General features: G+C 36.1%; 2 protein-coding genes across 6 annotated transcripts in view; one reads left to right on the forward strand and one right to left on the reverse strand.

Moving 5' to 3' along the window:
- The window catches only part of POLR3G (RNA polymerase III subunit G), a 41034-nt gene extending 31962 nt beyond the window's left edge, over positions 1 to 9072 (forward strand). For 3 of the 5 annotated variants that reach the window (XM_057541864.1, XM_007193019.2, XM_057541865.1), the window contains exons 7-8: positions 2829 to 2975; positions 6628 to 9072. In XM_057541864.1, coding sequence (XP_057397847.1) covers positions 2829 to 2975; positions 6628 to 6714 — 234 coding nt within the window. In that variant the 3' untranslated portion in view covers positions 6715 to 9072. The remainder of the gene's footprint in view (positions 1 to 2828; positions 2976 to 6627) is intronic. The other 2 variants (XM_007193018.2, XM_057541866.1) reach the window with 1 other exon arrangement.
- A 765-nt stretch (positions 9073 to 9837) lies between these two features.
- LYSMD3 (LysM domain containing 3) lies at positions 9838 to 23228 on the reverse strand. Its single transcript, XM_007193020.2, has 3 exons — positions 22940 to 23228; positions 18388 to 18653; positions 9838 to 13902 (listed from the first exon to the last, which is right to left on the reverse strand). The coding sequence occupies exons 2-3, from the start codon at positions 18640 to 18642 to the stop codon at positions 13237 to 13239; spliced, it is 921 nt and encodes a 306-aa protein (XP_007193082.1). The 5' UTR covers positions 18643 to 18653; positions 22940 to 23228; the 3' UTR covers positions 9838 to 13236.
- Positions 23229 to 23854: the final 626 nt, after the last annotated feature.

The raw sequence follows: 23854 nt of genomic DNA on the forward strand, positions 1-23854 counted from the left end.
ATGATGATGATAATGATAGCAGCTAGTGCTTTTTGAGAACTTTTTATATAGCAGGCTCTTTGATGAGCTATTTACATCCATTATGTGCTTAAGGCTTCATAACAACAAAGAGAGATGGGTATTAAAATTCCTTACTTACCGATGAGGACGTCAAGGCTTTAAAACTTTTACTTGCCTGGCCAAGTTGGCATAGCTACCTGGTAACAGAAACTCATCTTTTTAAATTTTACTTTTGACCAGTCCTTGAGCTGAAGATAACATGTCTGAAAATCAAGCCAGGAAGACTGTTGAAGGAATAGCAATAACTGTCAGGTTTTACTGTGGTGGAATGATGGGTGGGGTTGCAGAACTAGCCATCTTGTATTGATTGAACACAGGTTCTGACTGTTCTTAAAACTTCCTGGAAAGAAGTTGCTAAGATGACATGTGCTATAAGGAAGATAGATCTGGACCTCCGGATGCGGTTTCTCATCAGAACAAGTTGTATTTCCTTATTCCCTATATTTAAACACCTTTTTTCATTACACACATTGTTAAAACTGGAGTTTTACATCTAGAAATCCCAACGAGTTAGCAGCTTTATTTAATAGAGCAAAGTTAGCTTCCAGATGACTCCATTATTGTTCATTTCTTCAGCAAAAGTAGTTGCAAGTTTTCTTTAATAAAACTTCTATGATGGAGAGGGAATGACATCCAGTCAAACCTCATGGTTATTGTGTGAATAATCAGACAGCAGTAAACTAATATTTGAGCTTATTTCTGTATGACATACAGGTGGCTCTGTGAGTGGTCTATAGTATTTAAGCTAGAAGAACTGTTAACTGTTCATAATTCAACTGTTTTCAAAGTGTTTTCACATTGTTCTTAAAATAAATCCATAAAGTAGTAGGGGTAAATAGTTATATCTCACAGAAGAGAAAATGGAGACTACTAAGTAGATGAATTAAAACTAATACCTTAACACAAAAGGAATAAAGTGATGAGACAGTGTGTATGAGATCTTTTTTCTAAATTTCATAAATCTGATATTTGTTAACTGATTCAGGTATTTTATTGGTTTGATTTAGGTCTATGTAGTAGAAATAAAGTTGAAGTTATTTAAAGATAATTGAGGTGGCAGTAGTGGAAATCAAGACCTCCTAGTCCCTATGTAGCACTGAATGAATTATATATTTAAAAATATTTTTACATAAATGGTTTAAATAATTCTATTGCTAATTATTAAATAATAGCTAATAGCATGATTTTTCAGATATAGCGCATACCTTGCACAGAGTTAAATAAGCATAGCACTACAGTTCCCTTTTAATTATACAGTCTTGTGGGTTGTAGGCCTTTTTACTAGGGTTTGATTAAAATAGAAAAGAAAAAAATTTCATATCTTAATTAACATTAACATGTCATCATTATATGTATGTGTTTTTATAAACACTTAAAAAATCTGTAAATACTATTTTGTTTACATGCAGTTTTCCAAAGGGATTGCCAATTGGTAAAAATTGCATACATTATATTGTAGTAATAACTCATATAAGGTAACATGGGTCAGTATGAAGATAAATCATCTTATGTCTATTACCTTGGTCTTATTTGTTCTACCTAAGTGGGGTAGGGTGACAGGAAGGGTAGAGTTTGAATTTTGATTAAAAATTGAGACTATCTGATGTAGTCTTTCATTGCCTTTGGTTTTCTTAAATTCAAATTTGAATGTAATTAAAGGGATTAAAAAAATATTTAAGAACCAAATGGAATAGATAAGTTATAGTCACACCAAATACAAAATATGTTTTCTCTCTGTATGTAATCTACAGAGCAAATATCTTATAATAGGGTAGAGTATTTACAGATTTATGAATTCGTGTTCTGATTACTGATTAAGAATAATAGTGTTTTAAAGTGATCTTATGCATTAATTATGAGTATTAATATATGAAATTATTGCTGTCCCCCACCTCCTAGAAAACTGGTGAAATTCTGTCACTTGTGCAAATTAAGCATAGAACAATTTAGCAAATGGATAGTAACAGTAATAAAAACAGGTCACTTTTTATCAAAGGGAAAAAATTATTGGTAGTCATAATGGAAATATAAAGATGTAATCTTAAAGTTAAATCTCTGTCTTATGAGAAGGTGACAGTGGTTTTAACAAGGTGGATAAGTGGAGCCATCAGGTAATCAAAGTTTCTCTAACTCTGCATCTCTTCTTTGCCTCCATTCTTAGAGTTGCTAATAATTGCTAAGATTGACTGAGATTTGAGTTTTAATCTCTCTTTTCTTAAAGTACCTGCCAGATACATTAAGAAACAAATATCCTTGGACATGGGAAGTAAATAATGAGGGAGAACAGAGATAAGAACATGGATAATCTGCAAATAGGATGACCTGATATTATTTTAAACAGTTTCACTTAGAAACTAAAACATAGACATTTTGAAATGTTACCATTACATTCTCTTTTCTCCTTTCATGCTTGAAGGAAAACAAAATAACATTCTGAAAGTGCTTCTCCATAAACAGAATCAACTCAATATTTTAGAAGGAGGTAGGATAGGAATCATAAAAATAAAGCATCGGGCAGCAGAGCTGATATCACAGCATGACTCAAGACCCAGTTATGAAGTAGCAAACTCAGAGAAAATACCAGTGTAATGACAGACCATTTAGTCCCATCTTTCTTGAGTTAACTCACGGTGTCCTAGGTGGTGGCCTAGAGGTGTCGGTAAGGGAGGGTTAGAATTAGGGTGATAGGTAGCTGCTCTCTTGAGGTTGAGCAGGCAAGTCAGAGTCTAGTGGTTTCCATTTAAATTAATGAAGCTCATTTATACCAGGAATTGGAAAAGAGAGGTGATGGTGAAAAATCAGATGAGGAAAATGAAGAGAAAGAAGGAAGCAAAGAGAAAAGTAAAGAAGGTGATGATGATGAGGATGACAATGCTGCAGAACAAGAGGAATATGACGAAGAAGAGCAAGAAGAGGTAACGGTCTGTTCTGGGAGAGTAACAAAGTTAACTAAGCTTAAGGATGATCTAATACGGTATATAATTAAAGTAAACCAACAAACAAAAACCAAGTTGATGGGAACCAGGGGTATTATTATCACTGGCATCAAGTTCTTGGTACCAGGAGAATTATTATAGCATTGAAATTATAGTGATACCAAATGGAATGTAGGAGGTAAAAGTAACTTGATAGGCAACTTTGAAAGTGGAAGTCCACAAGTTAAGGAAATTGATCAGATTAGTTTGAGATCAATATACATACAATTTTAAGGCAGCAATAAGGTAATTAAGGGTTTAGTCACATAGGTTTGAGGGGGGACTCTGCAATACCATCAGGTTTTAAATCCCAAAGTGCATGTGGACATTATCAGAGAACATTCATAATCCAACCTCAAGTATCTCAGTCAGAACTCAGTGTTTTAGATTTGGGATTTCCAACTTTCAGAAACATGGTGCATTTCAAAATAAGCTGGAGTCAGTCAAGCAGGGTAAGTTTGTTGGTCACGGCCTCTTTGGGACTTTGTAAACGTCTCATGCATTAACCCTAGGCTGAGAGTTTCTTCTGCATTGCAAGTAACCATTGTCTTCACTCTATTTCAGCTTCTCACACCACACTCTGAATCTTTTTTTCACCTGAATTGCTCCACCTAAGAAATCTTTATTATATACTACAAATACTTTACATTAAATTTTGGATTCTTATAAAATTTATATTGGTGTGCAGTGAGGGGGTACAGATGCATTTTTATCTGTTTCCAATTGGTTAGCCAGTTGCCTACCTCATGTACTAAATAATTTTCTTTCTGCATGGATTTGAAATTCTCTTTTATCAGCTATTAGATTCCTTCACCTACTTAGATGTATTTCTGGACTCTGTTCCATTGATCTATTTCTGAACTATCACTAAGATGTTCCAATTAATAGAAGATTCTGATTATTTGTTAATATTTTTAGAGCATGTTACCCTTCTTTTTCAGAATTTTCCTGAATATCCTTTGGCTTTTGAAATGCTCTGTTTATAAAGTCTACTTGAGTTGAGCTGTGTTGAAATTTAGATCTGTCCTAACAAGAACAGCAAACATTAGGATTCTAGTAATTTCAGAATTCTGTATTGGGTCTTAACAGAGTCCAAAACACCACCAGTGGGTTTATATAAGTATATTTCATTAAAAAAAACCCCAACTTTCTACTTTAATAAAGAAAGGATATATATTCTGAGTGTGAGGCTGGGTGAGTCTGGGTATAAGCAAGCTTAAAGCCTTTCCAGATTTAAAGTTACTCTTTGCTCTTTCTAGCAATTAACTAATTAATGAAAAATTACTGCTAATTAACTCACCTGATATATATTGAGGATTTAAAGAGCATTTTGTTTTGAAGAGTAAAGTGGAGCAAATTATCTATGTAACACCTACATATAAAATTGAGAAAATATAGACTTTTTTCTTTCTGCAGTCTTTTGAGTGCTACAATTAAATAAAAAAGCAGGGGCCCAAATGAAGCCAAGAACCATTTAAGCCATCAATTTCAACAAGTTCTCACTTTGTACCAACCTTTGTATCAAGATTACTAATCTCACAAAATTACCTAACACGAATCATTGAACATACGTGGAGGTGCTCATGTCTAAACACAAGTGGCATATGCTCAATTTGAAATACAGTATCTCTTCCTGACTCATTTCCACTTGTATGTACAAATTGGCTAGCTTATATTTTCACACAAGTGTCCTTGCCAAGATCTCACTTACAAGGTGGCCTCACTTGAACTCTCAACCATGCCACTCCTCCCTGGTACATGGCCTCCGGATTCAGCCAGGTTTCCAGACTGTTGGATTTCTTGGCACCAGAGAAACCAGGCTAACTTTCTAGGGTCTTAGCTGGATACGGAACATTAAAGTGTTTAGGGAGGACAAAGTAATGAAATACATATCTGAATAATACAAGTTACCTTTCTTATATTATTTATATAAATCTATATATAAAATCCCACCATGCAGATACTAAAAAAGGTGATATCCAGGAGACTTTCTTTTGAGAATAGTCCCTATTTCTTACTCTATCATAATTTCTGCTGTAGATAGTAGAGATGTGGAGATTAATTTGGGGGGGGAGGGGGTGAAGTAGAAGAGAATCGCTTTATTGCTCTGCTAGGCCAAGGAGGCCACAGCGGGCTAATGCCCTCAAAACTGTGTATCCTGGAAATTAATTTTTTTATGGCAAATTTCAATCATTTACAAAAACTAGTGACTAGTAATATAAACACCTACAGACTCATCACCTAGCTTTAACAATGATCAATTCATAGCCAGCCTTTCGGCCACTCTTTCACCCACCCAGTCTGCTCCTTTTCCCCCCACTTCAAGCCCGCAGCTGCCTTGGATTACTTTAAAGCAAATCCCAGGCATTATATCATTTCATCCATAAATATTTCAGTATGTACTCAAAAATAAGGGCTCTTTAACAACATCACAATATCATTATCATACCTAACACAATAAAGTGTAACTCTTTAATATCATCAAATATTAAACCAGTGTTCAAATAGTTTTGATTGGAAAAAATTTTTTTGCTTATTCCAGTTGGAATCCAGCTGCAGTCCATGCACTGCAGTTGGTTAATAACTCTCTTAAATTTCTTTTAATCTATATCCAAAATGGATTTTTGAATTTTTGATAGAAAGCAGAAATATCGTGAGTCATTTACACAGATAGTAGTCTTACTCAGCCATAAGAATTGGAATGTTCCCAGGGGCTTAATCTCTCTTAATTTAAAAGAAACTGAGGGGCTTCCCTGGTGGCACAGTGGTTGAGAATCCGCCTGCCAAGGCAGAGGACACGGGTTCGAGCCCTGGTCCGGGAAGATCCCACATGCTGCGGAGCAACTAAGCCCGTGAGCCACAACTGCTGAGCCCGCGTGCCACATCTACTGAAGCCTACGCGCCTAGAGCCCGTGCTTCTCAACAAGAGAAGCCACTGCAATGAGAAGCCCGCGTGCAGCAACGAAGACCCAACACAGCCAAAAATAAATAAATAAAATAAATAAAAATTAAAAAAAAATAAACTGAGGGGCCCTAGATGTAAAATAATATGGCATCTTCTGCATTTGATTTAATATCTTGAGGTCTTTTCGTTTGTTTGTTTTTTGGTAGGAAGCAAAAATCTCTCTGCTTATGCTCAGCTATGCATTGTAACTGGAAACCTCAGCTCTGGTGTATTCGAATGAATGTTAATATAAATTGGCTTCGTTTCTTGAGTGTTTGTACATTTGTTTGGAGTAAGTGTTTAGTGCTTTAACTAACTAAACCATGTATCATCCCACTAAGGTATAATGAATGAGATGTATAATCCTATTAAGGTGTAATGGGCATCCGTTTATGTTCTCTTAGCTAGTTGGTGCCTGAGAATAGTAGGAGATGGTGGTCTTGAGGAAGAAAGCACAGTTAGATATGTGAAAGTTAATGTGTGTTTTAAGCATTGAAATAACAGAGGCTTCTTTTAAGCCTGGCATGTTTTCTAATTACCTAACTTTGATATTTATAAACTTATATTAAAGGGACAGCCTACATTATGTTCTTTAATGTTACTACTCATACTTTTAATGTTTACTGAGGAATATATCATTTCACTTAGGAAAATGACTACATTAATTCCTACTTTGAAGATGGAGATGATTTTGGTGCAGACAGTGATGACAACATGGATGAAGCAACCTATTAGCTATGAAATTTCTCAAAAAATATTTTTATGATACAGCTTCTGAACATTTGAACAGACTTGTTTTCTATTTTATTTCCGATAAGGAATGAGTATTTTATTTTTGTTCCTGTTTTGTTGGAAAGATACTTGTTACCAAAATATTCAGAACCACTTTGAGTTTACACACTAGTTACCTTACCAATTAGTCTCTGACATTCCTTCTCAACACCTCTGTCATCTCTCTAATGTATTCAAGTGGATTTTTTTTTTTTTGGTATTATTTGGATTAGAATGTACCTAAAGAGTTTTTGCATCTTTTAATCTATGTATTCATACTTAAACAAATTTTTCTTGTTTAACTGCTGATCTTTTCTAAAACTACTAGTCATCGTAACGGATTTCTATAATCTGAAAGTTGGTTTAATACTGCACATGGAGCACTTTAAATACAAAGAAACTTGAAAATAATTTTATTTTTTACTTTTACATGGTATGTTCTGTGCTACTATATTATGACTACATAAACCTACCTGAGCTCTTACAAGTGCATATTTTATGAGATTAAAAATTTCGTGATTGGAAACACATGCACAAGGAAAAATCCCAATCTGAGCTAAATAAATTTCACAGCTTACATCTCAACCAATACAAAGGCCTGGGATGAATATTAAAAATACCTGAATTGGAGGCTAACTTCATACCATACAATATATGAATTAATCATCCCACGGTAACAAGTTTGATATCTCTGAGTCATTGGCTTATGAAAAATTAGACTGAGATTTAATTTTGTACTTTATAAGAATGTAGACTAGTCATATAAATCTCATTAAAGGATGCATGTATGTGTAATCTGTGAGGTGTAGTGGCCTCTGTTACGTTTCACAGGACTGAGCTCTCCAATTGATTTATATAACAATGCAGAATGAAACTCAGGTCACTTTGAAATTTAGATTAATCTTTTTTGATTCATTTAAAAACTAGCTCCCCTGCCTTTTTGTATTGGGGTGGGGGAGAGGATATCTATAAACTTCAGCCTCCAATGACTCACATATGCCAAAGATTTTCAAGGAAATTCATATTATATATTTTAAAAATGATTTATGAACATCACCCACCAAAAGAAATACATTTTTCCCTCTTGGGAAGATACCACCCATTACCCTCTAACCTGAGAATCAGAAGCCCTAGATTCTATTTCTACCTTTACTATTAAACTCAACCTTGAAATTGAGCTTAAGTTTTCTGTGCCTTAGTTTCTTCATTTGTAAACAATTTTCTATAAAAATTGTTTAAACTCTAACCAAAGTTTACCATATGTATTCATTCTCTCACCTTGTAGAAATGATCATTCTTAATTTAAATTTGGTTCTCACCCTTTAAAAAATTGTAGATGGTAAAGTGATTGAAAACAGCTTTGAGAAACAAACATGTTTTCCTCATAAAATATATTATAATCTGATTTTCCCATCTTATTTTCTGGTGGGAAAAATTGGAGAAAATGTGTATTGTCTTGTGCCATTTTGTAACATGGCTTTCTCAGGAAAAAGATCACTTTCAATTGTAATATTTCCTCAGATAATTCAGTATGTGTGTGAGGGCCGTTATTCAGTATTGTGCTGATCCTATGTGATTTCTTATTTAAAGGAGCTTATCAATAACGTTAAAGATTCTAAATGGAAAACATGAATAAAACACTCTAAAGTATTAGCAATCTACCGTACTTCTTAGAGTAGAATCCTCAGTTTTCAGTTGTAATGGGCAAGTAGTCATTTAGGATTGATAATTAACATAAGTTTCTTAATCTCTCACCTCCTTAGTACTACAGCCAAATACAATTTAATTTATAGAAAGCTTATCTTTATGGTTCTGTTTACTTGCTTTATTATACATCTGAAGATAACACTTAAATTGGGCAACTACACCAAAGATACAGGAATCTTTTCCTGGCTTTCAATGTGTTGCCACCATTTTAGTCCTGCAGATGGTAAAGCATCTCCTATGGGCAAGGATTTCCCGGGAAGGCCCCAGCCATCTCCGTTAAGTGCATTGTCTTCCTCCTTTGGAAGATCTTTTTATGTTTAAAGTAGACTAATTGTGAGAACAGGCAGAAAGTATTTGCAGGTTGCTTTACCAGCATGAATCTTGTTTTTCTGGCTTAAAATCTCAGAGAATGCTAAATTATTCTATAATAAGGCAAGCTTTAATACAGAGATTAACCTCATACTTGTTGGTGAAGTATCTTTAAAATTTCTATATAAGATGCAAAACTGTTTTGTTGCTCTAATGCTTATTTTTCTGTATTTGTTTACACATTAAATTCTTACAATAGTGTCCTTTTGTTTTATATTGTTTTCTTTGACCCTGATGAAATATATTTGATAGAGAAAACTAATTTGTTAATACTTATTTTACCTAGTAAAATAACTGTATATTTATTGAGCAGGGATGCCAGTATCAAATGTTCTTGAACAAACCACCATCAACAAGAAAACTCTAGGTGATTAAAGTTGTGATAACAAACTAAGAGATTTGGATATTGAGAGAATGCTAAGAAACTCAGATGACCTTGTTAACCTTTCCTTCCCCACTACCTTCAGATGTACAGTATCAATGGCTTTCCTTAATATGGTTAAAGGCTCTTAAGTTAGTAAAAACTTCTTATAAAAACTGTAAATACAATTTTAAGATCAAGATACTTTTAAAAATGGAGAAAACAAGGATTACACCACAAATGCTCCATTAAATAAAAACTCCAAATAACTGTCAATTCTTTTTGCTACTGGTATTTTAAAAAATTAATATTTTGAGATGGAAAGGTTGTTTCATGATAATAAAATTTACATATAAATAGAGCATATTGTTACACGACCAATCTGTAACTTGCCAAGGTGTGGACCAGGTCTCATGAGGCCTTCTTCCGTGAGATCAGAGATCCCCCCCAAATAACATTCATCTGAAATTTGTTTTCATCTCCTTTCACTTATGTACTATAAATAATCCAGTGTATTTTGTTTCAGTATAACAAGGGGGAATCTGAATTGGTAAATCTTTGGCAATTCAGTCTATCTTACATAGTATGTCTAATAGAGGAGGAGAAAAGGTTTGCTTTATTCAATTAAATTAACCAGATTCCATTTTCGATTGAATAATAAAATAGAAACTTTATTACATTTTGCAGATCTTTTAAAATATGAAAAATGAGGGGCAAGAAGTTTTAAAAACCAGTTTTACAGATGTACATGCTAACATAACATTCTACAATTCCATGCTGCATCTGTATAAAATACATTATACAAAAGATTTATATAATTTGCATACATAAAAAATTAAATAAAGCATTCAGGTTTCTATGATCTAACAGTGCAATATGCACATACTTGGAAGAAAAATAGGTTTCTTGAGCAACTTTGTAATTCAAAATAAGAATGATTCCCATCATAATGTACCATTTAAATACAGACTCCTAAAAACTACACCTTTACTCTGTAACACTTTGACTGGATCTTTGTTTCACGATATTTCTAAAACTCTAACTGTATCCTTCATATTCCCAAGTAGGTAATTTTAGTAGTAGATACCTTTAAAAAGAACTAATGACTAAATAGTGGTTCATTTAAAGAACTCTTCAGGCCACTGAACAAGTGAGTAGAGTCCAGAAAAAGATAGATAAGCTTTAAAAAACAAAAAGTCTTTGGAGAAATTAATTTAACATTACTGTCTTCTAATTCTTAATGTGGCCACCAGACTCTATAACTGATCTTAATATATCTTTTGGGGACATGAATCCTATAATTTTCTAGGAATACGATGGCAAAAAATATTTAATTTAAATGGCATCTATTAGTTTGAAACAATCTTAACCATTTGTACCCATTTAAGAAAGAATCTGCCCTTTTTAAAAATAGCAGGTTTTTCTTCACTTGCAACTCCAACTTTTTAAGTGAACCAAATGCAATGATTCACAGTTCCGTTACTTTTACGTCTGCATGTATGTATGTGTGTGTGTATATATCTTCTAATGTAAAGCCTCAAAGTAAATTCAAATAAGGGTTTCAACACAAAAGCCACAATATCAAATAACTTTTCTTGTTTTATTAAATTTTACAAAGTAATCTGCATTTGTTACAAATTTTGATGTATTAGTACTTTTTAAAAGCTAAAATTATTCTAAATCTATTAAATGCTTAGGAAACTTTTCTTTTACAAATGACACTTAAGGATTAGAATCTAGAATTCTATATATATAACACAGAATTCTATATATGTTATACATATATATAGAATTATATATAATTCAAATTATATTCAATTAAGTAAAAAAATATATTGGGTTGGCCAAAAAGTTCCCTCTGGTTTTTCTGTAAAATGTTATGGAAAAGCCCGAACAAACTTTTTGGCCAACCCAATGTAATTCAAATATATGGACAAAGGAAACTGCCTGTGTCATACGGATATGTTATACTGCCTTCAAGGAATAGGACACTCTGCAAGACAGAAAAGGTTTTTAATCAAGTACATAGTATACCTCATTACTTTTTAAAAAGTTACTTATTTTATAAATCAGACTTCTCTATCACAATTTCAAAGTACCACTAGCAAAAAGGAATCCCTGACTCCGTAATTTCATCAATTTGATGTAAACAAAGTTCTTCAAAGGACATCTAGCCCATTCTACCCTAAAATAATCTGTATTTTCTTTCTTGAAACTTGATTTTCAGCAGGCTTAATAAATACAATGTAAACTGACCAAGTTAACACTGAGCATAAATTAGAAAGATCATACTTTTCTCAAGATGCCCAAAGCACATTAAAACAATTTTTTAAATCTTAAACTAATAGAGTTAACTCAAAAAATCAATTTGCTACAAACTTCCATATTAACACTTTTTGGTAATTGTCTAAGGCCCTCTAATATATGCAAGGGCTTTAATGTTTGACATCTTTGTCCTGTCTTTCTATGATACACTGCTCCTAAAAGTACATTAAGCCTCATTAAGCATATATATTTATTCATCCCACTTTGTATCAAGACTGAAGTTTGAAATATAAAATGACTGGTCAAAAGCTGAAACATTAAAAGTTAGGAAATAATGCCCAGAAAATGAGGTGGTATAATATATCTTAAGGTACATACTTTATTATACACAAACAGGCAAGCCAGACTCCACCAAATGAATCATTTTGATAGCATTTTAAAAACACATACTTTTAAAAACTAAACGATGGAATCAGTATGCAAATGCTTATTTAGCCAGACTCTGATCCACAACAGATCTTAAAAGTGGCACTCTTTTGACCAATCCATATACACCTTTGGCCTCTCTTCCCCAATTTGATGCTCTAGTTCAGGGAAAAAAGACCTAAGTTGAACATTTTCTCTTTGAAAAACAGAGGTTAAGGGATCAATATACAAAGCAATTTGTCTGTTTTTGCTAATGCAAAAGGTCTCTTTACCCTTGCTTTTCTGCAACAGACCTCAGAGACAGACAACGAAAATGTTATGATCCCATTAACTTGTGCCTGACAGTGAAGGTGGAGACAAATTTATACAGCCTATGTTATGAATCCTATCGGACCATCTGAAATAATGCTTAATTTTAATTCTAAAAATTATACTAGTTTACATAAAGTATTATGAGTCATTAAATGTAATTAAGGCATGTTATTACATGTAACACAGCAACAACTTATCACAGTATGTAAGGAAATATTTGCTAATTAATACTAATCTGTACATGTATAACACTTTTCATCAAAGAACAACAAAAGTGCTTTCAAACATCAGAGGCAAACATAATCACTTAAAAAACAGAAGCAGAGGCAGCATTCTTTAAGAGACAAAGATAACTTTTAGGTCCTGACATAATCCAGTGTTCTAGTGACCAAATGGCAACTTCCCAACAGTAACACATTAATTTGGGGGCTTAAAAATAATAATATATCTCAGCTTCTATTACAGACATTATACATTTCTTTCCCCTTTCTGTTCTACTTATGTTTTCATAGCGTATGTACTAAATGTGGGGTTTTATTTAAGTTTCGAAATGAAATTTTAAGTAAGTCCTATCAAATAATTTTAGAATCAAACTTTTCTGCAACTAAATATTTTGATAGTAATAAATTTTCTTCAGTTGCAGATATCTGATGCTATCATTATTCTGCTTAATGAATTTACTATTAATAACCTCAAACCAAAAACAATTGCTTAAAAAATAAAATTTGAACATAACCAGTCTTGAATAAGAAAAAATGCATTTTCCAGGAACTTCCGAGACACATATTTAAATTCATTTCTGCTTTAAGCATTGATAAGACAGATATACAGATTTACTGCTTTCAGTATCAACAACTAGCAACTGTAGGGATTTTATGCTCAATCCATTTGTAAATGGCTCCAAAAAACAAACAAAAAAAAGGTGAAAAACAAAGCATCTTCAGTCTCCCTAAATCCTGCCTTTGAAGTGGTTATTTAATATAACTGATTCACCCACCACATTCCAGATACACAGGTGATCACTAACACTGTAACTGAACTAACTGCTATGTTTTGTGTTGAGCAGCAGGTAACTGAGAATATTGACTATAAAGCTTATGGTCATCTTGTGGGCCAAAGGGTATTCCTTTAGTTGGAGCAATTTCATTTTCCATTTCTCTCTGCTGTGATGGGGGTGTGACTCCTGAATGCAAATGTGAAGAATCCACTGTTGAATGGTGACTAACATCCACTTTAGCTAAAATTTCATAATACAGCAAATAAAATACTGGCGTTATTATGCCTACTATCAACATTATCACTACAGCTGTCCACCACCCTATTCCCCAGTCTGCTCCATAATAAGGATCCTTACGTTGAATGTTTTTGTTATCAGGTTCAAAACGTACTTGTTGTGCTGTCAAGGCAGACACCACCTCATTAAGGTTCTCTCTTTTGGTGTCTGTACATTTTACTATTTGTTCTATGTCTCGGTCTACTTCTTTTAAAAAGCTACCAGCTGACTCACTGGAAGAAAGAGAATCATTAGCTGACAAAACTTCCTGTTGTTCTGAAAGGTACTGAACAGATGAAGGACGTGAAGTCTGTCTTCCTTTTGGAGGATAAAGTGTTTCAGTCAATGAACTAAACTTTTTTACTGGAATTTTGATAGACCTAAGGGCAAAAAAGTCTTGATCACTGATGAGATTGTTAACCCTCTTGATATCTGCTACCTGTAAAGAAAAAAAAAAAAAAAGCAAAATTCAACTAAATTCTAAATCAAAATAGAAGTAGTAATATTCATTCATCCCAGTTACTTTTGGAGGGAAAAAAATTGAGCTTAATTATTAGAAGTAGTAAGTTATCACATCCAGAGAGGATTTTATATTATTTGTGGATAACAGTTCTATACCATTCTTGATCTACCAGTCTTAAGGAATCACCAATTACATTCTATCATCACCCACATATTATCAATATTAACACTAATCCTAGCTATTGAAGTAGATTCTAGGATCTTCTGGTATTTCTCTTTCTATATCATGTGCAAATATCATACTTCTGCCGCTTGTAAACAATTTGTGAAGGAAGGATTACAGATACTTATGTTCTTTCTTCTAATGTGGCGATTAGAGTATAGGCAAATGTCAACTTACCCAACTAAAAGTACCGTATTTTATCAAAACCAAGATGCAATCCACTCTAAGATGTACCATTATTTTATGTATCATTAAGGTAAAAAAAACCCACCAAATATTGAAGATGCCACCATCCTAACTTCAAAGATGTTAAAATGTGTAAAAGTATACACACCTTAGAATTGATAAAATATGATAATTTGTCTCCTGAAGCCATTTCTCCCCAAACCTCTTGGTGTAAATGCATTATTCAACTATCCCCCAGATCAGCCATTTTTATAAGCTTTCCTTATAATATTTTATATAGTCCTCGACCTGTCTACATCTTCTCTCCACCTGCCATTGTGAGTAAGGGGAGCAGGAGAGTGTTTCTCAGGTTACCAATTACTATGCCAGGCTCTCCAACTGCCTTTAAGTTATTAATCCATCATTTCCATCAATGCTGTAAACCCAAGCACTGATCATTTATCACGTGATTGATATCAGAGAGGTAAAGTGAGTCTAGGATAAAACTTAGATTTCTGGCTTGGCCAACTCAGTGGATAATGATGTCACTCACTGAGATTATGGAACACTGTAGAGGGATAAAAGAATGAACGCAGATTTCACACATGTTGACTTCGAGGTGCTTGAAATGTGCCAAGTGGAAGATGTCCAAAGGCAGTTATAAACGTATGCCTGAAATTCAGAAGAATGATCTCAGCTAGAGATATAGATTTGTGGATTACCAGCAAAAATGGTAATTGAAGTCACAAGAGTAGATAGATTCACTAGAAAAAGTCTAGGAGAAAAAGGTAACATAGGAAAGATCCCTGAGGAATGCCAACATTTGAGGGGTATGCTGAGTTAAGAGAAATCCACAAAGGAGATTAAGAAACAGTGCCCAGGAAAGCATTATATAATGGTGGTTAAAAGCACAGACTATCTGGGTTTGAAGCATGGTCCTGACACTTTCTAGCTGTATGATTTGGGGCAAGTTGTTTAACCTGTCTGCAAATCAGTTTCACATATATAAAATGACAGTAATAATACTACCTACCACATAGGGTTACTGTGAAGATTAATGTATTAAAATGTCCAAAGAACATCTACAGTAGTGACACACAGTATGTTATGTAAATGTTAGCTGTTATTAAATTTTAATAGTAGGAAAGTCAGAAACCTGCAGAATCCAGGTTGTCAAACAGGGTTCTTAAGAGGTAGTAGTGACCTGGATTAACTGCATATTACTGATGAAGAATGAGAGTTCTTATTGGAAAAATCAATTCCTTTGAAGTGTAGTATATGTGGGAGGAAAAGGGAGAGAGGACTGAACAGTAACTTGGAGATGAGTGTAATGTTAAAGGGTGCTTTGTCATTTTACTACCTTGAGACTCTTTTAAGGCAAATGAAGATTCACTGACAAACCCCAAAGCCTGATTCTATTCTCTTTAAATGCTCTTTTGCCTCGTATTGTATATTCCGACTAATAACTACTCAATAATCTTTCTGAACCAGGTTTCCAAGGTTTAGCATCTACCTAGGTTATCTCTCTAAATATCCCTATAATATTTTCTCTGTTATGCTAACTTCCTTGGTTACATTTAGGATTCCAAATGTATCCTTGAACTTTTTGTTCCTCTTATCACTGTTTTATAACAGGCATATTTTTAATAATTCCTAAGGCTGAATATTTATAAGTGGAATACAGCACTAATTACCATATTTTTAAATGATAAATCCTTTTGTAAGGTTAATCTTTTGCTAGTTGAGCTCTGTCAAAAGGGAGCACTGCTTAACTCCCTATCTCTGCTATATCAATTTTCCCATTATTGTGGCCAATGCCATCTTTTCCCTAACGTTCAGCTAACTGCCTTTCATCACTCTTCATTTTAATTAAGGAAACCGCGGATACACCCTGTGATTTCCCCCCCAATACATTTTCTATTGGCTTCTTCTCTTCTTTACTATAAATATTTTAGCCTAAGCCCTAATCATATTCATTGGATCATCTTCCAGTAACTTCTTTCTTGGATTCCCTCTAATTCACCAGCAGGTTCCCGCCCCCCGCCCCCGCCATTCTGCAGCACTCTTGTTAAAATCTTACAATGATATTCTCTTACTATATATCAAACTTTCCCTCAGTTATCTTGAAGCACTTCATCCTAGTCTGTCACTCATTTCTGAAACAGCTATTAAACTTCCTCTGTCGTCCGCCTTATTTCCTCCTTGAAATCTCCACATCACTGAAATACTTTCATGCCTGAAATACTTTCTCCTTTTCACTTCATTGGAAATATAACCTATTTTTAATCATTCAGATGGCACTTCAAATTTCTCTTTTTCTAAGAAAATTTTCTAGGCTCATTAAAAGAAAACTAATGTCTTTCTCTAATAAAGCTGCTGGACCACACTCTTCTCTTGGATCTTCACCTTGATATTTTCAGTCTTGCCCCTAATTTTAAAGTCTTGATTACTTTCCATTATCATCCTTCTAAAGCACATTCTATAATTTATTTCTCAGTGGTCTTATTTCTCTACAGAACACATATTAACAATTTTATTTGCATTAAAGAATGAAATCAGGTATTTTCTGATTTAACAATAAATAATGTTGCCATACATGAACAAGTTGCAAAAAAAAACCCAAACCCAGCTTTTCTTACCTCATCAAGAAATGCATTTCAATAAAATATTTATTAAACATTTAAATTAAAATTTATAATATTTGTTTTGATCAACTGTGAATAATTGCAATAATTATTCAGGAAAAATAATACATAGAACCTCATGGTCATCGGAGACTTTAAAATTAAATTTAAATATATATATATATATAAATTTATCAATATATGTGTGTGTTTCTATTGCAGAGAACTATGACAGGTAATCAATAAAAGGTTTTCAAGATAAAAATATTTCATACTATGAAAGATTTTGGGGGGGATGAAAATATTAATCAAGGAGAAAAAAATTTTTAATATATAAAAAATTTTAAAATATAAAATTTCATGCTACTAAAAAAAGAGCTCATATATATATATTTTAAATGAATGATTTTAGGTAGCAAATCCTGGTGGTATTTAGGATTCCATGCATATATTTAAAGAGTATTCTAATAGTCTTGTTTTTAAAAATCAATATTGACAACATTCTGGAAATTAAATCCTTTATAACTACTTTAAGTCAGGATGTATTTAAGATGTTCACTTTAAAAGGTGCAAGGAGGTATACAGTATATACATTTCAAAATTCTTTTGGGAGCATGAGAATAAAAAGTTTGAAAACGAAAGATATCAACAGTTTCCATATCAATGTGTTTACATGAAAATAGATTCCATGCTATGGATACAAGATGGACATGACACAGACATTAAATGGATTTAAACAGAGTTTAATACCTAGTAAAATAAAAAATATACCTTTCATCTATAAATCCCACTTTTGAGAATCTATTTCACAGAAATAAGGTACCAGTTGTGATGATATTCACTGCACAATGCAAAACATGGAGAAAATCCTATCAGTGAGTAAGAGAACAACTTAATAATTATGGTACATCCATACTATGCAATTATCATATAGCTACATAAAATAATGAGTTAGATCTATAAGGCTATGAGGGATATCCATGATATACTAAGAAATGAAAAAGTCAAAGGCAACTTGCAGAGTAATAGGTATAATATAAACCAATTTTTAAAACACAAAAATCACTACACACATATACATCTCCCCCCCAAAAAAGGTATGGAAAGAAATACACCAACGTGTGTTATCTCAGGAAATTGGGGCAGGAAAAAACCTTTCCTTATATATTTCTACATTCCCTTACAACTTGAATAAGGAGAAAAATAAACACATTTGAGTGTTTTTCAATCTGAAAATAGAACCATGATTTAGAAATAAACAGAAATTCAAGTATTCACTTAAAAATTTTAAAACTTAACATCCACCAACATGATACTGATTTCTGTGAAAAGACAAAAAAGTGGGTGGGGGGGAATACAAGATAAAAGGGCACAGAATTTATTTCAATTTTGTGCTATGAACAAATAATTTATTTGGGGCTGCATTATGCAAAATCAAATTAAAACTTACCGTACAACAGTATTGAAGGGCTATTGCATTTAAAGTGTCTCCTTCCTGTATATCTTTTGTTAATACTATAATGTCATCAAGTCTATCTTTCGATGTACTTCTTCGGATTTTTTCTTTTCCTCTGGATCGAAGCTCATACACTTCAGCATCCTCCTCCAACATATCATTGTCTGTACAATTTCCAAATGCATGTACTTGACCACTTGAATGAACTCCTGGAAGAGGAAAACTACGATTCTGATGCCTCCCTGCCATAATGTCAAAATCTGGTAGGGAAAGAAGGCAGAGAAAACTTTGGAATGTAGCTGATCCATTTGACTGATTTACATGAATCTTATATTCAGGACACTTTATCTTTTGTTTTTTAAAGAATGGTTTTAGGTTCAAGTTTTATAGTTGTTGAAGTACAATGAACATATTTGGCAATGGAGACAATGGGATGGGAGGAAGAAGTAATCCATTCTTATAGACCATATATCACAAAACATGGTGATGATTACATTTTAACAAGGGCAAACTGCTATATTTTTTTAGGTCAAAAAATTAAGTTTCCCCATTCTGAGTATGTGAAGAAAATTACAGAAATAATTTTGTATTATGTCTTAAAAACGTGTGATCATATATACAATTTACAGATCTGATAGAATCAAAGTATATGTTTTATATGTACACACACAACACTTTTATGAACCCCAAACTTTGAGTTGTTCTGCATTTTAAGTTCCATGGGATTGAACTGTCTTTTGAACTCCCTACCTACTTCCCTGGATCACGCTGATTTCAGTGTTTTTATTTAGTATAGTATGTGCCTTCTATACAGGTCATAATTTTGCTCTCAACCAGGGATTTTTCTTCCCTGGCAGCTTTTCACCAAACTTTAACTTACCAAAGTCCTCATGAAACTCAATTTATGGTCTATAAAGATTGCGAACAGATTATAAGTTCTACATTCATTTCTACTTCAGAAAAGACATCTTAAGACGACTGAGGTGAGAGCTGACCTAAGTGTACTCACTCTCAACTCACCTTCATCAAGTTAATCTATCCTCATTAAAAAAGAACAATAAGCGGGAGAAGTTCTCCGATGGGAAGGGCACTGGGTGCTACATGTTCCGAATGGATGGCTTTGTTGTGGGGATGCCACGATGCATGGCAATGCTGCCCGTGTCATCAACCACTCCTGTGAGCCCAACTGCTTCTCTCAAGTCACCCATGTGGAGGGCCAGAAGCCCATCATCATCTTCACCTACCCTGCACTGCACCGTGCATGGTGAGGAGCTCACCTATGACTACAAGTGCACCACTGACAATGCCAGCAACAAGCTGCCCTGCAACCGTGGCGCCAAGTGCTGCTGAAGCTGTGGCTACCTGCCACAGCCCCTGCTGCCAGCTTGCCCCTAGCCTGGGGACTCCCTCATCCCTCCCAGAGCATCTCACCCCACCCTCATGTTCAGGGTGGATGTGGGCACGCAGGTGGTAAGGGCCCTGCCTCCACCCCTCCAGCCCGCCCACCCAGCAATCACCCCCTTCCTGCCCTGGGGGCCCAGAACGGATACTGTACAAAGGTTTCTAAAGCCCTTCTTATCTATATTAAGAGGGTAGGATCCCAGGTGGAAACCAGATCCCCGCCCCCATAAAGTCTGTCAATGTTAAAAACAAAAAACAATACAAGAACATAGAAAACTATTACCACATTCACAGTTTTAGCTTCATATTAATTGTTCACATAAGAAAGGACAGTAGATTGTTCTCAGTTATTGTGAAAGATGGGAGAGTAGAGAGGTAGTAAGAGGAATGTGGGGCGATAAATACTGAAGGCTTAATGATGTGGCTCAGATATGAAGAGAAGGAATTAGTTAAGGGCCGCACCAAGACCTCTGATCTGCATCCCGGAGTAAATGGTGGTGCCATTCCCTAAGATCTGGAACAAACACTGGAAAGAGCTTGGGGGGGCGGGGGGCTTGGTGACTTCGACTGTAAATTCCTTTAAGACAACCAAAAAGAACGTCAAGTGGGCTATGTAGTCAAATTCAGAAAGGTCTGGGTGATATAATTTCATGACTCATCCGCACATAGGTGGAAACTGAAGCTGTGTAGATGAGATTAGAGAGAGAGAGACAGAGAGAGACAGAGAGAGACAGAGAGAGAGACAGAGAGAGACAGAGAGAGGGAGAGAGAGCGCGCGCAGAATAAGAGGGTCCAAGACTGACCCTGGAAGAACTGCTACGTTTAATACCTAGACGAAGGAAAATCAGACTGCAAAGACGAAAAGAAGTGTTCAGAGGAGGAGGAAACCAAGAAAATGTTGTGCCATAGAAGCCAAGCCTAAATGATGTATCAAAGGCAGTTGTGAATACTATGGACAAGTACCAGGTGAAAAAGGAAAAAATCAAAAAAGACCAACTCCAGGGCTTCCCTGGTGGCGCAGTGGTTGAGAGTCTGCCTGCCAATGCAGGGGACACGGGTTCGAGCCCTGGTCTGGGAGGATCCCACATGCCGCGGAGCAACTAGGCCCGTGAGCCACAACTACTGAGCCTGCGCGTCTGGAGCCTGTGCTCCGCAACGGGAGAGGCCGCGATGGTGAGAGGCCCACGCACCGCGATGAAGAGTGGCCCCCGCTTGCCACAACTAGAGAAAGCCCTCGCACAGAAGCGAAGACCCAACACAGCCAAAAATAAATAAATAAATAAATAAATAAACCCAAAGTTACCAAAAAAAAAAAAAAAAAGACCAACTCCAGAAGTCTGAATTTGTAATATACATGACAATAGATTACATACTCTCTATGTTGGGACATACTTTAAAATTTGGGGAACTATTTCATATCATTGAATAGAACCCTTGAAAACCAGTTTCTGACTCTGCTCTATGGCAACACTGTAATGCTTCAAAAACTCAAAGGTTTCTATTCAGATAACATAAATAATAGCTATATATTAAGTCGATAATTTCACCTGTTCCCCCAAGAGCTACATTATTTATTACCATGAACTGGAATTCCTAACTCAACAGCCACCCAACTAAAGAAAGCTACCACATTTTACATCTTAAAAGCAGTTTTAAGTCACACCTGTTCCTTCAAGGAATTCTAACAAGTGACAACTCTAACAAGCTTAAAGATTAAACTTGTTTTAATACCATAATAAATTAAGGATGCTTTATTTTTATTCTGTTCTCAAAAAAGTTGAAAGAGTAGAGTATCTCACCTTCATCTAAAACAGATAATAATTTTATTTCCACTTATTTTACAGTCTTTCCTGTCTTTAATGTAGGGAATGTCTGTGAATCCTGTGGATTCCTAGGCAAAATTTTATACATATGTACATTTTTCTGGGGATAATATTTATTGTTTTCATAGTCTCAAAAAGTTTAAAAAGTTATGAACCACTTAATATACAGCAATTTACCCATGGCTATACTAACTCAGTTATGCTGCCCTTTAGACGTTTTTCCCCTGATAATTTGGTCTTAGAGCCCCAAACTGGCTTAGTACAGCTGAAATTCACTGAGCAATGCCCCAAAGCCATTTTAGATACTTATATCAACGTCTCTCCATGATATATTGCTAAATAATATTTAAAGACTAGACCGTCATCTGTTTCACGATCTCTTCACTCCGCTTGGAATGAAACGCAGGCAGTAGAATACCACAAACTGTGTAGTCTGTTTGTGGACAATCAAGAATTGGTTGTGTCCCTAATTGACGCGAAAAGGTAGACTCTGGCCCAGGCATATAATTATCTGAGCCAACTATATACAGATTAGAAAGTACACAGTATTCAAGTCATCTGGTTCAATTCCCTTCACCTGTCATACTTCTCTTAAGGCAGGAAAAAAAGCACGAATACCCCCTTCAGAAAACTGAAACAAGCCTGCAAGAGTAATCCAATGGATACCGTGTTGAAGCACTCATCAGCTAGCTCACTTTCTGACTGAAAATGATTTCCCAAACGCCTTCGTGCTGCATAAATGTTGGGTGTTTCGCTTTGACATTCCTTAAGCAGAGAGCAATAAAAGGGCCACAGGTCACAATCTAGTTCAGCACTGGGCCAGTATCACAGGGACTGTACCTGCCACGGCCAATTCAGTTTCTAAAAACTTAACTTCCCTCCTCCTCCTTTCCACACGTCTTGTTTTTTCTTTCCCTGTTACCCCCTGCGAGAATTAAATCTCAGATCTCTATCTTACACCATCACACTTGGACGATGTGGACGAGATGCTGTCAACGAATATTCAACAGAGACACGAAGTTGTGGGAGAAATGTAGTGTGTCTAGGTGGGAAATGCGCTGCTCCGGGATTGGGGCAAGTAGGAGTCCTTCCTCTGAGCCTCAGTTTCCCGGACAGTGTAACAAGGGGCTTTGGTGGAGCTGGTCTCGAAGGTCTCCCCTGCCTCGGAGTGTCTTCCACGCGGGCCGGGGTCCAAGCCCCAACCAGGCGCCTCGCCACATCTGCGGCCGCGGGGTCTGCGCCGCCTCCAGCGAGGGTGCAGCTAGGGCCCAACCCCGCCGGCCGGGACCCGGCCACCCCCGATCTCACACCACCATCTTTACCTGTCCCGTTAGCAGGCGGGACTCAACGAGGAGACGGCTACCAGGTCCGCCGCCGCCGCCGCCGCCAGGGCTGCCGTCCCGGGCCAGTTCATGGCCGAGCCTCCGTTTTTGGCTGCCCCTGTCGACCGTCACCGCCGCCGCCAACGTCTCGGCCTTTAGTGCCGTGCGCCGCCGCCACGTCCGCAAACCTGCCGTGCGTCATCGCGTCAAGTGGGCGGAGGTGGGAAGGGACCTGGAGGAGGCGGGGGCCGGGGCGCGAGGGCGAGCCCAGAACCTGGGGCTCCCCAACCACAGGCCTACGCGGGCGCGCAGGCGCAGAGATTCCGCCGCAGCCCAGGAGTAGGGTCCTGTTCCAGCCCCGCCCCCTGACTCCTCCCCTTCGGCCCCGCCCCTTCATCCCCAGTACTTAAGATCCAGGGCCAAGGCCCGGGGCTAACCCGGCGGCCCGGGGCGACCTTCCGGGTGCGCCTTTGTCCTTCGTTCGCACAACGGTGGCAAAGGCTGGCTAGAAAACACTGAGGGGGGAGGTGCTGGGGATTTGTCGGCGGCTGTTGTGCATTTCCTCTTGCTCGGCATCTGGAGGTTTCTGTGTGATGGGGAAGGACTCCCCAAAGCATAGTATCGACATCCATGTTTTAGATTGTTCTGTGCTTCTGACGCTTCCTGCTGAATCCTCTAGACTCCTGCAGAAAAGACAAAATGCTAGAGAAAAAACCCTTGGGCGGCGGGAGACAGTTGTTTCAGCCTTTGTGTTTTTAGGTGAGGAAAGTGAGCCACCTAGAGTTAGGCCCCGGGAAGTAATTGCCCTCGAGCCCTGGTTCCAGGCTTCCTATTCTCAATGAGACAAGGCTGTCTACAAGTTATAACTTAACTTATTTTGTTTTGAAAATTAACTGAAAGTATACCAAGTCAGTT

Source organism: Balaenoptera acutorostrata, chromosome 2 (genome assembly GCF_949987535.1).
Source record: "Balaenoptera acutorostrata chromosome 2, mBalAcu1.1, whole genome shotgun sequence".
NCBI classification, from domain to species: domain Eukaryota; kingdom Metazoa; phylum Chordata; class Mammalia; order Artiodactyla; family Balaenopteridae; genus Balaenoptera; species Balaenoptera acutorostrata.